The 17,172-nt window shown below is 42.7% G+C and overlaps 1 protein-coding gene and 1 pseudogene across 1 annotated transcript; one reads left to right on the top strand and one right to left on the bottom strand.

Moving 5' to 3' along the window:
• Positions 1-2,602: 2,602 nt before the first annotated feature.
• On the top strand, positions 2,603-7,206 carry insm2 (insulinoma-associated 2). Its single transcript, XM_026151829.1, has one exon. It carries the CDS (start codon positions 2,915-2,917, stop codon positions 4,841-4,843), a length of 1,929 nt encoding a protein of 642 aa, XP_026007614.1. The 5' UTR covers positions 2,603-2,914; the 3' UTR covers positions 4,844-7,206.
• Positions 7,207-8,359: 1,153 nt separating this feature from the next.
• Positions 8,360-17,172, bottom strand: part of LOC113011948 (ral GTPase-activating protein subunit alpha-1-like) — a 49,748-nt pseudogene continuing 40,935 nt past the window's right edge.

Below are 17,172 nucleotides of genomic sequence, written 5' to 3'. Positions count from 1 at the left end.
TAGGCCCCTTAGCACTGACTTGGTATCTCTTGGTATTTTGTGCGGTGTGTGCTTCATAAAACTGAGAAAACTGGACAAGTGGAAGATAAAAGAAGTAGTTTCAGGCCTAAAAATCTATCTACAGCAGATAAATATTATCTGAAAGTTGTGTCCTTAAAAAATTAATAAATCCAGCCAAGACCTGACACGTGACTTGAGAGATGCATCTGATCCTTCAGTTGTTCAATGAAACCTCATCAGAAATGGTCTCAGTGGTAGGGCGAGTGACAAGAACCCATTCTTGAAGAAGGGAAACAGGGAGAAAGGACTCAGGTATGCACATTACAAAAGAACTGGACTGAAATGTGAATACATATTATAGAGTGATGAATCCAAATTTGAAAAATTTTAGTTCAAATCACTGATATGTTTAATTGAATTTATTGTCAGTATGAACGGAGAAGGTCAGGAGAGAAGTACAACAGTGAGTGTCTACAGCTGCCTGTGAACACGGTGGAGGCTGTGTCATGGTGTAGGAGATTTTCTAAATTGATAGAATTATGAATCCATAAAAGATTTTGATCCACCATGAAATACCATCTGAAAACCATCTTACAATGGTTTAAATGTTCAATGTGACAACGGTCCCAAACTCACTGCCAATGCAATAAAAGGGTACCTGGAAAAACACACGACGGGACACTATCAGTCATGGATCGGCCTCTGCAGCACCCGGACATTAACATAATTGAAAATGTTGGATCATCTAAATGGAGCCAACACCCAAAGAAGAACTTTGATGGTCCATAGAGAAGCCTGGAGAACTATTCTTGAAGACTCTTCAAAGAAATTACAAGAAAGCTGCTTGACAGGGTTCAGATTGTGCTAAAGAATAATGGCTGGCTTTCATTGTACAAAGTGTATTGCCATGTTTGTTTTCATCTATTTCCCATTTTCCTAGCAAATTTTAAAGGAATAATGGGTAAAGAAGACTTTGCACAGTACTGTAGAATGTGAGCTTTCATTTATAGAAAGGGAGATCATATTGGGTTGGCTTCTGATTTTTGGATGGCAAGAAGAGAAATAGAAATGAAGACGACACAGATCATCGCTGGCTGAAAGTCAGTGCTGTGAGGTGAAGGGATGTTGAAGGGGAAATGTGAAATTGGCAAAAATTGCCTCTGGCTATGTTATTTATTCAAGTCAGCCTGTAAAAGGAAGAGAGGAAATGAACATTAGGACATTTAATTATATTTAAAAAAAAATTGTACTGTCAATACAAGTGTTAAAAGTCTGAAAAGCAGGAAAGCAGGAAAGTAAATCCTACTTAATCTTAATCGGGGATACAGCCCTTATCTGCTAATGTGGGCACTGACTTTAAAAGGTGAAGTTTGGCTCCCGCTACTCTGACTTTAGGGGTCTCCTGATCTTCCTGACTAAGTTACCTTTTAAGAGGACAAATTTATCCCCTGAGGTAATCCAGACACTTTTCTTTTACTTAAAAAAGGTCTTGCTAGTGACCTACCTCACTCCAAGAACAGCCTTTTCAGAAGTTATAGGTTTTCTCATTATGCAGGAGGCATTCCATGGATCTTTTAACGTTGTGGCACCAGTTGTGGCACAGTATCTGATCATAAATAAATGCAGTGCAGACAAAAATGGCATAGGAAACACTGAGCACATGTTTTGCAGTATTATGTACTGTAAGTGGTGCTTCATAAGAGTTACAGTGGCCACCCTAAAATGTCCAACGGGGATCTTTAAAATTTATACAGAAATACTTTTTTTTCTGTCTATCATACCTGTTCTGTTACCTATAAAACATTCTTTTATCATTATATATGTTGTTTATGCAAAGAGTTAAAAACACAATTGATACTGCAAAAAATAAATACAACTGAAGGTAGGTTTATATTAATTATTTATTACAGTATCATCAGTACCAAATTATAGATGAAGTGGTGACGTCGTAATGTTTTAATCAATAACTACTCAGAGTGAAGTCATCATGGTTGGGCTGTTTTTACTTTGAAACAGAAGTCTGAAGAAAATCTGAGTAAACATCTTGTTTGAAGACAAGTAATACTTCAAATATTTGTGCAGAACCACTCAAAATATCCCAATTACTGATACCTAATTATGAAACAGTTACACGGGAATTACAATAAAAATCAAACCCTATATTTTAAAACAAAAACATGCATATATATCCACTCCAGAGGATAAAAAACTAATAAGGAGATTGCTTTCTACAGAGCTGCAGCCAATGATTGTTTTAATTGTGGATGGATTTGTTTATTATTTTGTGACTGTTTATGGAAACAAAACAATAAGATTCAATTAGAGCTTTCAGTTTAGAGTAATTTGGTTTACTGCTGTTTTAAAAAAAATTCCTACAATTTAAATCAGTAATCAAAACCGTTTTACTGGAAATTTTGTGGCAGGAAACATTTATGATTAAAACTAAGCAGCGCAGATAAATATATTCAACACCTGAAGGTTAAACACACTTTAGGATTTAACCATACTTGGACTCTACTTAAGTTATAGTAGGCTACAGAAATTTTAGCATAAAAAACATTTAAAGTACTTAAAATCATACCTCATGGGGCAGGTGCCACCCTGTGCCACCTCCACCTGGACACGCCCCTGCCTGGCACTATTTTTTCTTCGCTGTTGTGCTTTTATAATTTTTAGTCTAATGTTGAATTTCAGCATTCAGTCAAAGCTATCGGTGTCCGTGAGGCTGGATGGAAAAAAATGTTAACGCGGATAGGCTGCTCTCTTTCTCTCTCTCTCGTTCACTCATCATACCTGCGCGCGCCCCCCTCTCTCTCTCTCTTTCCGCCACTTCAAAGCTCTACTTGAAAGTGGGCTCGAGACAAGAGTTGTTGTCCTTTCCGCTGTGCTTGTGCCACGCGCTGTCATCGCCACAATGCCTCGAGGATTCTTGGTAAAGAGACACCGGCGAGGCTCGGCGTCATACCGGTCACGGAGCAACAACAACAACCCGGAGGGTGACCGGAACGGCGGCGGCGGGGGGTACAGCTGTGAAGCGACCGGAGCAGAGAGCCACGTGCTCAGTGTTTTCCCGTTTCAGCGGCAGGACGGAGAGTTCCCAGTGTCCCGCGAGGACTCCGCTGGTGTCAGGGAGGCGTGGAGCCCGCACGTGGAGTCCGCTCTGGAGGCAGAGGCGGACCGGCGCGCGCAGTTACCTGAGAGCGAGTTGGACGCTTTGAGCCCCGACGGTGACTTCTCTTGCTTCTTCCCGCCGCCGCCTCCGCCACTCACAGACTCCTGCAGCCCCGTTAAACCGGTTGGCACGAGACTTCTTGAGCAGCGCGAGGAAGGAGAAAAACAGCTGCTGTTCACGGGCAGGTGTCTGCCGTCCTCCCCAGTACCCGACCTGCCGGACCTGCCGTTCCTGGTCAGCTCCACGCCGACCTCGGTGTCCGCCTCCATCGAGAGGATCCTCGCGAGCAGCAGCCGCCACCACGCGCCGTCCTACGGTCACGGTGACAAGTATGACCCTCCCCACGTGCACCTGTTCCCGCATCTCACCGTGATGAGCCAGGAAGTGGCGAGGAAACGCTCGTTCCTCGAGCCGAGCAGCAGCAGACACAGCAAACAGTCTGCGTGCAGCAACCCCACGAAAAAACCCAAAGTGAACCGGAAGCTGAACTTCGAGGACGAGGTCACGACCTCCCCGGTTCTGGGTCTGCGCATCAAGAAGGAGAGCCCCGAGCTGCGGAGGCACCGGGAGAAGTCGTCCGGCCCCGGCGGGAATCAGCCGCTGGGGGAGTTCATCTGCCAGCTGTGCAAAGAGGAGTACCCCGACCCCTTCTCCCTTGCGCAGCACAAGTGCTCCCGCATAGTGCGTGTGGAGTACCGGTGCCCCGAGTGCGACAAAGTCTTCAGCTGCCCGGCCAACTTGGCCTCTCACCGCCGCTGGCACAAGCCGCGCCCGGTGAGCAGCCCGGCAGGTGAGACCCCGACCCCCAACAAGAACCTTTCGCTCAAAGAGGCACGAGGGCTCGCTCAGCACGAGAGGCCGCCGGTGGAGTTGGAGGGCAAGGAGAACGAGCTGCTGCGCGTGAACACCAATCAGCACCACGCGGCGCTGGACAGCTCCCGCATGAGGCGCGAGCAGTCTCTGCTGCTGCTCCACGCGCGGTCCCGGGACAGCCCGGACGGCGACGGCCTCGCGCCTCCCCGCTACGACTCCTCTTCGCGTTACCGGAACCCGGCCGAGAGCTGCCTGGACCTGCAGCCGCAGGTGAGAGCCGCGGACAGCCCGCCGTCCAGTCTCCTCGTGCTGAACCCAGAGGAGCGCGCGGACCTGCCCCAGCAGCAGCTTCCGCCTCTGCCGTTTGTTCAGTCGTTACCGGAGGAGGTGTACGAGTGCCGGTATTGTGGGAAGAAGTTCCGGCGGCAGGCTTACCTGAAGAAACACCTGGCCGCGCACGAGATGACATCGCGAGCGTCTCCGCCCGCTGCATCTTACGGCCAAGCGCGCGAGCCCAGTTCCGGACAGAGCCAGGTGTGCCTTTGTCACCTGTGCGGCGCGCGCTTCCCGTCGGTCGAAATCAGGGACAAGCACCGGCTGTGGCACGCGATGAGGGACGAGCTGATGGCGGAGACTCTGGGAGGAGGACGCAGAGGGGACGTTTTCCACGCGCACAGAGAGGAGAGCGGTGGCGGGGAGTGCGACCACCAGCAGCAGCAGGAGCAGCAACAGATCTTCACGTGCAAACACTGCCCCTCCACTTTCTTCAGCTCCCCGGGACTCACGAGACACATCAACAAGTCTCACCCCACCGAGAACCGGCAGGTGATGCTGCTGCAGATGACCGTGCGGCCGTGAGTCGCGCGCAAAACTGTGGTTTGGAAAAGAGGGGGAAAAAGTTTATTTATCAAGAAGTCCTTTCAGAAGCAAGTCTCGCCACTCGGTAGCCATCTTGGTAACACCTCCGGGCACTTATTTTAAAATATTGAATTAATTTTAATGGTCACCTGGACACAAAAACTGCTCGTAGATACTAAAATCTGATAAAATAACATCTCAAAATGTCTTTTTTTTCCCTCTCCCACAAAGCTATCAATCTACCACAAACCTCTGATTGATTCTTCTCTGGGTGCTTAAATAACACATTTATAGTTCTGCTGAAGTATATTTGGACTATATGCTATGAGTAAAAGATGCTGAAGATGACCTGTAACTGTCCAAGGTGCTGAAACCCTGCCTGGAAACTGGCTTCTACACAACCATCCTAGCTCGCTTTTCCTTAAAGGGAAAAGAGGATATTTTAAGTTACCGGACAAAACAAATAATCCAGAATAATGTTAACCGATTAAATTATTTCTTCTTATTACTTACAGTTCAGCTTTTCTTGCAAATAACCTGGCACTAAAGCTCATTAATGCCACCACCAGAGTGAGTAAAACGGGCCCAACAGCCAGTCATTTTGAACTTGGCATTTGTTTTTATGTTCACTAAAGCTTAGGAGTGTAACCATAATGGGTGATCTTCCTCCTTCTCATCCTAAAAAACTAAATTTTCAAACCACAAATGTACAGAGATCAATGAATAAGAGTAAAGAGAAAACAATCATTAATTTCTCAGCTATAAAATATTTTCATACAGAAATGAAACAGTTAATGTTATACTGCTATTAAAAAAAGGTCTTTTGTCTTTGATTATTCATGTTGAGATATTTGCTAAATGCCTTTATGATGCTAAAAATGTAACGTGTGGTTCTATGAAGACTGTACGGTCCTATTTTGATATGGCTGAATGTGAAACTAATGACACAATTGTGAATAAATGTGAGTAGAGTCCAATCAACACTGCGCTGTCAGCCTGCTGCTGTTATTGTTTTGAAGCTGATTAACCACACAACTCTGGCAGTTACTGGTACGAATTGTTTTATTGTCAAACTCCATCGTGGCACATCCATACGCTTGCCGTGTGGCCGGCGTTAACACATGTTCACACAGTTGACAGTTTGTGGAGTGTGTGCGCAGTCAAAGCATGCAGTGTGTGTAATCAGTAGTATCCATCAGGTGGGGGATTTACACTGTTTCTCCTCTTCAGATGAAGAGTGACGCCGATATGACTTATTCATGCTCTTTGGGTGGAAACTAGTTGTAGGGGACAAAAAAAGAACAGTATGTACAACCCGTGGATCTTTAAAGCAGCATCTGAACGCTAATCCACTAGCGCGCGTAAACATGGTGCCGTCGTGTGGTTTCGGTGCTGGGACGGAGTTTGGGGTGTGAACTGAGCAGGCTCGGTGACCTCTAGTATACATACACACATATATATACACGCAGCATGTAGAGATCAGGGTGCAGTGGGGCCTCTCAACCATTCAATGGTGCTTTGACCTCAGTGACAAAAGTAACAAGAGTAAATAATTTAAAGGGAAGACTCAAACCTCAGCTGACTTCAAGTAAGTGCACATGAATCTGATCTCCTTTTTAAATATTAAGTTTGAAATAAAAGAAAATTGTTACACAATCCCTTTAATCTATAGAGTATATGGCTGAAACGAACAGTAACAAAACTTTCACCAGTAACAGACACGGGAAGAGCGTTCGTTTAACCTTTTTTCCTCTAAACTCACAGAAAGAGAAACTGAAAATGTTAAATACATTAAAAAAAAAAAGTGGTAGTGTTGCGACTGCATGCTGATGCCCCCTCCCTCAATGACACCTCTTTTTCTTCCCCTTCTTTGGCGGTGATTCTCTCATTTTTGTATTTTTTTTTCCCCCCCCAACCCTGAAAACTGCCTACAAAACACTGAAAATGAAGCACTAAACCAACTCTTAGTGGACTTTTGTGGACCCAGATCCCAACACGCGGAAGTGTGTTTTAAATACCAGTCCCCTTTCCCCCCACCCACCAGCCTTTTACAGTAATTCATGAGAATGATGATTCCCTCCATACAGATTTACAAGCTCCATCACGGGAAGAACAACGTAGAATGAATTTAAATTCCTGGACGATGAAGAGCAAGCTGGTTATGAAAGCTTGAAATCTTGTAGCGCTAACCTACTTTTTGTTTTGTTTTCTAGCAAGTCTGTGGTTTGGATTTCAATCACAGTTTGGCTTTGGCAGCTATAACCGTATGTACACACGCACAACAAGCTTCCTTACACTGTACACATTCTTATAGATATTCATATATCTACTATGTATGTGTATATATATATATATTTATACTCATATAGATATACAACATATACTCGAAGGAACAAAGAAAGAAAAAGCTGTGGTTCTTTGCCTCAGATGAAGGACTGACTAAAAATACAGTAACATTCCTGTTCGGGTCAAAACTCAGTTTACAGTCAATTAAAAGAAAAAACCCCAACATGTTAATATTAATATCAGTGCTTGTTTTACAGCATCAGAAGAAAACAAAATGATATATGCAAGTGCCTCCTCTTCCATCGGTCGGTCCTGTTAACGATCATCAGAGGAAGTTCAGACTTTTATTCTGGATTCAAACACGGAGAACGTTTTTTTTTTTTTTTTGGCTTGAGAAACTAACTTTCTTTATCATTTCAGGTCTGTGCTGCGCACAAAAAAAATTTAAAAAATAGACTTATCGCTTTCTTTACAGCCTCCACTCCCACCTCTGCCCCCCCCAGCACACGCGCACACACTCGCACACACACGCACACACACACAAAATAGTACAAATATACAGATTCCTTAAAGGACACTTTTCTTCTTCTTTGCAGTCCTGCTCACACCGACTGGCATTGTGTGCACTTTCTAACATGGCACAGGCTGTTATGAACTAATACTGCACTGCTAATTTTACTACTCAACATGCTGCAACACTGGTTTGACTTGTCTCTCTCTCTGTGTGTGTGTGTGTGTGTGTGTGTGTGTGTGTGTGTGTGTGTGTGTGTGTGTGTGTTTTTTTTTTTTTTTTTTCCCAAGCAAAGCTGTAGATATACAGAGCAGCATCTGTGAGTATTTTTCAAAATAAAACTTACAGTATTGCCCATAGAATACTTTTATATATATTTAGTACAAGAGAACACGTGTGCCCATTAAAGCCCAGGGTCCAACCAGAAATACAACATGCTGGGATGAATCAGCGCCTACTCAAGAGTTTATATTAATTTGCTTACATACCTAATTTTGTGTGCTTTGTAAACGGACCAATTTAAAATGGCTTGTTTTTGAGGATCCTGATACCTCCGATTGGCTGATATGAAAGCTTTTTGTTTCCTAATGTGATATCAAGTGTGAGTTCTGGCTGAGTCCTGCAGTTTGGGGATTTCAGGTCTTATTGGCTGATCCGGAGGAGCGTCGCAGCTTCATGGACATGCGGCTCTTGCTAGTCCGAGGAGACATGGGGGACGCCGTGTCGCTCCCGGCCTCCCCAAGAGCCGGACTTTCTCCCCGAAGAATCTCTAGGCAGGAGCCTGAAGAGGAAGAAGAATAGGAGGAGAAGGGGGGTTTGAGGGGAAGACAGGCGAGGTGAGGGGGTGGAGGTAAATAAGGAGAAAAAGGATGAAGGGACAACAATAAAATTATATTTCAGCCCACTGTGATCTACGAAGCCACACTGCACAGATTCCTACAGTCACAGAAGCAGGACAGTCAGATAAACGGACACACAGACACACAGCTAGAGACAGGAACCTGATAAAGCTCTATTTCCTTAAGTTAAAGGTTCCCCAAAACCACTAGACATGTGCATGACCTATACTTAATGTGAAACAGAAAAGTAATTATTTAAACCAACCAAAATTAAGTGAATCTGAGCTAGCGAGCGAGCCTCACTGATAGGACATACTAACCCTTTACCAGTGACTACAAAGACATTTTAAAGTTTTTCCTGCTTTGCAGCTGAACCTCTTATAGAACAGGTACCACCTCTATCAGGATAGCTTTGGATGATACAGTTTAAAGCAAGGCTGCCAAACTCATTTCACGTACAGCTCACTTTGATGTTAAGTGGGCTGGACGAGTGAAACTCACCATTGTGTCAGTGTAAAGACGTTTAGATAAACATTCAGTCCCTGAGACATCTTAATACAAGAAACAGAAGTGCAAATTAAATAGTAGGTCTCAGGTTTACTACGTAATAAAGAAATGTTCCAACAGAACGACATCTGGGCTAAACCTGCAAAAAATAAATGTTTAAAATTGCAGAGAAACTTCTGGTAACTCCCTGCACAGACTGTCCTGTAATTTAAAGTATTTTAAAGTGCAATTTAAAGTTCACAATTTATTCACCATCTCTAGTGCATACCATTCACAGCTAGCATGAAGAACCTTCTGCTTAAGACCTTTCCCTTTAACCCTGAGCTGGTTAAAGCTGTCTAGTGGTTTCGGGACCATCAGATACATTGCACTATGCTCCTCTAATGAGTGGAAGTTAGGAGAGGATAAAGGAGGAAAGAGAGAAGGACAAAGAAATAAAGAAGGTATTGGAAGAGGAGCAGTTCAGGAGAGAGAAGAAAAAGAAAACTGAATAAAAACAGAAAAAAGAAAAAGCCACACGTGTAACAGAAAGGAGCAGAAAGACACACATGACAGACTTCACAAGCACATTTACAATACGTACACGTACATAATGAGTACACATATAACAGAGCATATTCACTTAATTTGTCCCATCCCTGTTACATTGAAAGAGCACAATTGAAAACACAGAAAACAGCGTTAGTCCAACATTCAAACAGCTTTTGTGCACATGTGCAAACCTATGCTTGGTTTACCACTTTTAACAGGGTGTCAGAGTGCATATTTTTGAGCAGCACTATGGCACTACATCATATCACAACCGGGAAGAGAGAGAGCGAGAGGAGCATACAAAAAGGTTAGAGGTCAAGTTTCACCAGGTGAGCATGACATCGGAGGTTAACAGAACGACCAAGTTATGGATCGAGTGGACAGACAGGAGAAAAGGACGTCTCACTTTCACCCAGCCTCGGAGAGAGATTTGCTATGATGTTCGTGTTGTGTTTGAGGAACATTTATCAGGATGCAGAGTGGGTACGTTAATAAATCAAGATGTTATTTTCATCCCGACAGCCAGTGAGCCAGACATCTCAAGAGGAAGACAAAATGTTTCCCTCTAAGGTTGTCTTCTTGTGCCTGTGATGAGTGAAACTCACCTTTGCGGCAAAACTTTTAAAATTTGTAGATCGCTCTGTGGAAGTCCCATTCTCACCACTTGCAGCTGCCTGTGTTAAATCTTTAACCTGAAGTTCAGATGTAGAAGCTATGGGGAGCTAAATCTACCGAATATAGCATGTGGTGAACATGGTGTGGATAAAAAGCACAAACGGTGTGCTGACTGGGTTCACAAGGGCTCACACCACAGGTCAGGGGGTCTGCAATGACTCCTCCTTTTCAGAAGTCTCAGGAAATCTGTGTTAGTTGCAAAAGATGGATGCAACCCATTTCTTGGGTTGCTTGGATGGTCTGTTAGTTCAACTATAACACAGCAGGCCCTTATATTTTTCACTTTAATGATTAACAATTATATAAAAGGTACCAACAGCATACAGATCCAGTCACCAGTGGGGGTAATTACCATTATTAACTGGGGAAATTACTTGTGGAGATCAGGCTGTGAACAAGCGCATTCCTGCTGGAAAGGCGTGCATTCTAGCACGGGAGTCTGCAGGGACTGACTGCAGCTTTTGGAAGCAGCTTAAAGTTTTAGTTTTAGCCCCAGAAAGTTGCTGCTTGGACAGAAAAGGACTTCAAGGAAAAGACAAACAACTAGCACTTAGATAAGGAGACCAACCTGAGTAAGAGACACTTTAAAATTTAAACCAGGCGATGGTTTTGTTTTTAAGAATAAATTAAAACTGGACTTATTTGTGTGTCTGACACTCAAGAATAAAAACAAGTGTCTTGCCCTCTTACTGCCTCTGATAATGATCCATAAAACAAAAGTCACACCAAACCACAAGTTGAAAGTGAGGCTTCCTTTTAAAGTGAAGGCAGCTGTTAATACATGCAGACCTGGTTAAACAGTCGAAAACACAGGAGGAAGAAGAAACGGAGAGATGGAGAAATCACAGGAGTGTAAAAGCTAGACTGTAACGTCCTTAGGAAGAGCCAGTCAGAAGTGGGCGTGTCAATCATGTGACCAGGCTTACCTTTTTAGCTATAGGCAAGTGAGACAATACGATCTAAAGGAGGGGGGGGGGGGGGGGACAAAAAGAAAATAAAATGGGTGGGAAAAATTGAAATAAAACAAAATAAAATAAGAACAGAGAGAAGAATGATTGATCATTGTGTTTGTTAAGAGAGGTGAACCTGTGAGTAAATACAGGAGGGGGAGGGCAGGAAGTGAATTACTCTGGGTTGACTTCAGAGCACGGGATCATCAAAAGTTTGTCAAAAGCAGCATCTCAATTCACAATTTTTAGATGTGACACACTCATCGTGACTAAAGATCAAGCAGGCTTTATTACTGGGATCTGATCCTGTGCTCTGAAAGGGAATTTGGGGCCCAACCCATGACAAACCAAAACAGAGCCTTTAATAAGTTACATTTAAATGCCATTTAATAAGAATGAGTGAAAATTTGTGGGTGGGGTGGGCGGGGGTGTTGTGCCAGATTTATTTAACCTCAAAGCAGGTTGATTATTGTTGTATTATTATTAATATTTTGACACAGCAGCTGGTAAGATGAGGAGCAGGTGGCTAAGGAAAGGAAACAGGCATCAATTATACAAATATTAAGACAAACGCACACAGTCACACCTGTCACGTGTCCCTACAAACCATCATTTGATTACACCACGCACTTCTGCTCCTTCAGGTCACACATTTATAAGTCTTTAAGAAGAAAATATGCGGCTTACCTACAAAAATTAATTAATTTTTAATTAGATTAAACTGGAGCCAAAGGACAGACCAACATTTTAAGCAGATAATTTGCAAGGACTAATGATCTGTATCGATTTAATAAACTTAAACAGGATACATATGAGAGTCATATTTAAGTCCCATGTGCGTGCCTGGCATCTCTACGGCTGATCAGATGTCAGCTAATTCCTCAGAGGAGCTCTAGAGAGAGAAAAAAGGGCCCGAGTGCAGCTTTGGATACAAAACAGAGCTCAGCAGATACTCAGGCTGTGAGCTATAGTGTGTGTGTGTGTGTGTGTGTGTGTGTGTGTGTGTGTGCTCTGAAGTTCATCCTATCAAATCTGGACAATGAGTGCCAGCAAAATACAATCTGTACACAACAAACACAAAATATGTGGGATTTTTTATTGAGTATGTCACGCTGTTATCGTCGGGGCTCCGGCACCAATTTAAGAATCAAAATCTGCCATTTTAAGACATTTTTAATTAGAAGTGAACAATGTAGAAATGTAAAGTGCTCAGAAGTGCAGCGATCCCTGTAACAGGGCAGCGTTTGATGTTTTCTTTGGCCACACTTGAAACTAAAAAGTCAAGCCTCCTGTATGTAGGGAGGGTTTCCATACGTGTAGTCCTTTGGAACTGAGTACTTTTCTTTTAAAAAAAAAAAAAAAATTAGCCATTTCATAGGATTTTAATATTTTTTGTACATTTTACTTTTTATTTACCTGTTTTTCCTTTGAGAAGAGGACATAAAACAAAAGGACTAGAATAGAATACCAATAGAATACTATTTGGTCCATAATTTAATGCTAACTTTAGTCCTCAGCGAATGAGTCAGAGTGCATTTCTTCTACTATGTCCAACTACTGATGTGCCAAATATATCCCCTCTAAACTAAAAGAACTTTATCTGAGAATAGTTGCAGTTTTTGGTTTAACTGTTTATTTTTCATATGAGGTGTAATAAAGAAACCAATTAGGCTTTTCTACCCATATTTACCCGGTCGTTTAGAATTAGTTGATTATCGTGAACTTAAGTGTGTTTCATGAATACTGTGGATATTTTCTGATTTCACAGGGGTGTGCACAGAATTTCTGAGACCTTGAAATGTTAAAAGTACAGGACATATTACATATTACTGTGTGCTGCACTTTTTTCTGGTACCCTGAATGTTGGACTTGTTTCCAGATAATTCACTGGAATGCAATATTTGCATACACTTTAAAGGGTCAGGAGACCATGTGGGACATGTGGCTCCTTTTTACCTTAATTTTAACACCATCTCATGTTATGGCTAACACCCAGATTTATAGCCTATTTCATACATTTGTTGACAGGTGTAGCTGCTGCTGCTGTGGTCTCACCTGTGTCAGAGGGCAGGTGAGTGCAAGGAGCAGGACTGTAGACTCGGGCTGCGTAATCCTCAAACGTGGTTGGCTCCTGGTGGTTCTGCACGATATTTTCTAAGTATCGGGCGCGCTCCTCATAGCTGAGTTCAAAGGTCAAGGACAACTCAAACAGGAGCAGAAACACAGACAATAACAAAAAGAAGCACAATGGGTTAACTTGCCCTTAAAAAGTTATTAAAACCACCACTAGAGGCCGACCAATGCAGGATTTTTAGGAACAATATCAATTCCAATACTGATATTTGGTGATTTAAATATCCGATACATCAACCAATATTTTATTTTATTTTTATTTTATGTCAGAAATTAAATAGCTTGTTTACACTCAGCCAGAGTCCGCTTAGATTTGCTGCCTGTTGTTGTGGACAAATATGGATTATCAGCACTTGTACCATGGTTGATGATAACTGATTAAATCTTTAATTATTCCAGAATCATAGTCAACAGAAACAAAATAATTCAAATAACACAAAAACAAGATAAAAACAAAAGCATCCAATCACCTTCCAACAGAGAGAAATACACCAGTGTTTCTGGGTCTTATTGTATTTATTTTTAAATTTTCATCGGTATCAGTCGCTATAAATGCCGATACCAATATACCTAAAAAGGTCCTGTGGTTCGAGCCTACATCTATAACTGCCGCTACACAAAAATGGGACAGGAATAAAACACAAAATAACCATTATGTTTGTTTCTTTTAGTCAAACTTACAAATACACATTTAAGGTGAAATTACTGGTCATGGTGAATATGGAGGTGATAAAGATACAAGATCAAGTTGCACACTGGTGCTGCGGAGCTTGAAATGGGTGGTGTTACAAAGGACACCGGCCAACTGGGGGACTGAAGACCAGGATAACTGTTTCTGTTGTAAATATGAAAATCCTTCAAATTTATGGGGACAATACTGCTCGAGGCCAATCATTACCAAAAAAAAACAAAACCTTGCTAATTAACTGTTTGCATACTTCATACGATTAAATGTGAAACTAAAATGAAGTTGAGCTACTTTAACAAAGCTTTCTCCAATTTCAGTCCCCCCTCCTTTTCTAAACACATTGCATGGTTATGAAAAACCTTTGATGTTCCAAGAGAGAGATAAAAAAAAAAAACTACATTCAAGTCTCATGTGCTTCCAAATTTTTTTCAAAGCTCAATGTGCTAAATGTGGATTATTTGTCAAGAGTTTAACCCTCAATAGAAATCCACCGCATCTCTTATTCAGGCTGCGTAGGCCTTGTAGGCCGGCAAATAACCCATTGTGAAGTAATCTGCAATGTCCTCCAAATTCATGCAGTTTAACATAATTCAGTACTGTGTGCGTCATGCTTCAATTCAGCCCTCCAAAGTGAGCTCTCTCACTTATTATGGCCCTCTGGAATAACAAATATCAGCCGGCCGTGCCCTAAAACGAACACTTATATAAAAAGGGAGTAAACTTTTTAAAAGATTATAGTTTCTGGTTTAATATAATATAAATGATAAAAGAACTCAAACCCTAATTTGGAGCCCAGTACAAGAAAACTGAAATACCACGTGTTTATTGAATGACCATGTACCTTCATGTCCATGTGACTCTACAGAGAATAATCCAGCCAGAGACAGAAAGAGAGAAAAAAAACCTTGCTATTTATCACTTGCTATTATTCAAAACGAGAGGCGCAGCGATTCAGCAGAGAGCAGAGTAAATGGAAACCAGGACTTCAACTGTCCATCTATTAGAGATAACCTCATTGATAGAATGACATTTACCCTCTCTTGCTTAGTCCTTCTCATACATCCCCCCCATAATGACAGACACGCACAGCTGTTACGGCCTCCTGACACACACGCGCACACCCATACACAGATATAAACACACACACAGTTCAGTCCCATCATCTCCCAACAGAATGACCATTTGCTCAGTGAGCTCCAATAACAAGGGCTTTTCAACGAGAAAACAGTGTTTGTGTGTGTGTGTGTGTGTGTGTGTGTGTGTGTCCGGGTTTGATAAGTTTGGATGTGAGAAAGCACAGTGTGGTTGTGTGCACGTGATGCTGTTCGAGTGTGTGATGGGATTAAGCCAATGAATCTTCAGAATGAAATCTGTGTGTGTGTGAGTGCACGTTGTGAATGGCTCGGCCATCTGTAACAGCACCCATGGGTTTTCTATTGGGTTAGAGAGCTGGTCTATGGGCCTCAGAAGGAGAGAGATTCAGGTCTAATGGTAACTGATTCAGTTACAGACAATGATAATAACAACAATATGGCTGCTTTAAAGTGCGCTGGCACAACAGAGGGGAAAGGAGGGGGACAGATAAGCGGAAAAAAAGCAGGGAAAATAGAGAGGAGGAAATCTATATAAACTTGTGACAGGGTGACGGTTTGTCAAAGATTGTTTCTGACATTTACCAGACTTGACTTCATGGGAACGTCAACGTCTAAAAACAGCTGTTATTGTTTCAAAAAAAACAAAAAAAACCCAAAAAACTTGTCGAAACCTCAGAAGGAGGGACGGGGGTCGGAGGTGCAAATGCAGTGAGATGCTGAGGGAGGAAGAGAACTTGTTAAAAGGGAAGCAGCGAAGGTGAAGATGAAGGAAGGGTGAGAATCCTGCGGTGAGCCGCAGAGGAAGCGAGGCAGCGACGGCGATGTTTAAGTAACAACACGAGAGCCGGGAGAGGTGCGGCAGGCGCACAAAGACCGTCGAGCCGGCGCCTCGCACGCCGAGTCTCTGTGTGATCTCGCCGTTTGCCCTTTCCTGCTTCCCCCTCACCGCCATCGCACCTCCCCCTTTGGTGAACGAAGGTGTGTTTGTGCGAGTCGGAGGGGGAAGAGAGGTGTGCATGTAATGCAATTAGGAGATAGAGGTGCTATTATATAGTCAGGCAAACAACACCTAATCATCTTCATATCATGTTTTAATAATGTGTGTCTGAGAAAGGGGGAGGGGAAAAAAAGGCACATAAAAGGCTCCCATTTCCTCATTTCTGAGGAGGTGAAAAGGTTTAAAGGACACCCGCGGGAAAGAAAGATGTCTGCAGAGACGGGAGAATAAGGACAAATACATACAGAGACGCAGTACCACTGCTGAGATAAGTGACGGGAACATCTCTTTCTTCCCTCGTCCTCCGTCTGCCTCCTTTATACCTCCTTCCCTTTTTGTTCCTCTCAGTGTGGGTTGTGTCATCGTGTCACAAACACCAACTCCCCACTGGGATGAGGCGACATGAGGAGGACAGGGACGACGGACCGATGTGCAAAACATACACGAGCAGTAATCTCACCTTCATCAGCGGTGGAAAGCTTTAAAACACTCTGCACGGAGAACGTCGGCTACACCGGGCTGTTCTAGCAACGAAGATGTCCACATGGGGTCTTTACATCTTTATAATTAATGTCTCTACAACATCGACTGCATATTAAACCTTTTTTCTTATTTTTTTAATGAAGTCACGTGTGGTCTCGACACCTTGTCCTGCCTTGGGAACCTCGAGAAACCCTGTTAACGCTGCTTCGAGACACTTCGCCATCGAAGCAAACTTTAGCACTTTTCTTTACGTGACAACATTTAGAGCAAAATATTTATCTGTATGACTTCTTTAAGCCAAATTAAATACAGGTCCTGTGTGTCTCTTTCTGCTTCAGCTTTTACAAACATTTTTCTCTTATTTAATACTGAAAATTAAGTCTTAATAACAGAAACTGTGACTGAGATTTAACGATTTTAGGTTTTCTAGTTATTTATACCCCCAAATTTTTAATCCTCCTCTGTGAAGCATTTCAGGAGGACGGTCTGCACGAAGCACAGTACTGAAATAAAGTTATTATTATTGGTATTAAAAAAAAAGAAAAAAAGTAGAAACCATTGAGAGGTCATAGAAAATAGAGTTGAAATGCGCTCGCACATCTCTGCCTCCATCCATCCCTCTGTCCCTCTATCCA

The sequence above is a fragment of the Astatotilapia calliptera genome, chromosome 19 (genome assembly GCF_900246225.1).
Source record: "Astatotilapia calliptera chromosome 19, fAstCal1.2, whole genome shotgun sequence".
NCBI classification, from domain to species: Eukaryota; Metazoa; Chordata; class Actinopteri; order Cichliformes; family Cichlidae; genus Astatotilapia; species Astatotilapia calliptera.
This window is presented reverse-complemented; position numbering and strand designations above follow the sequence as displayed.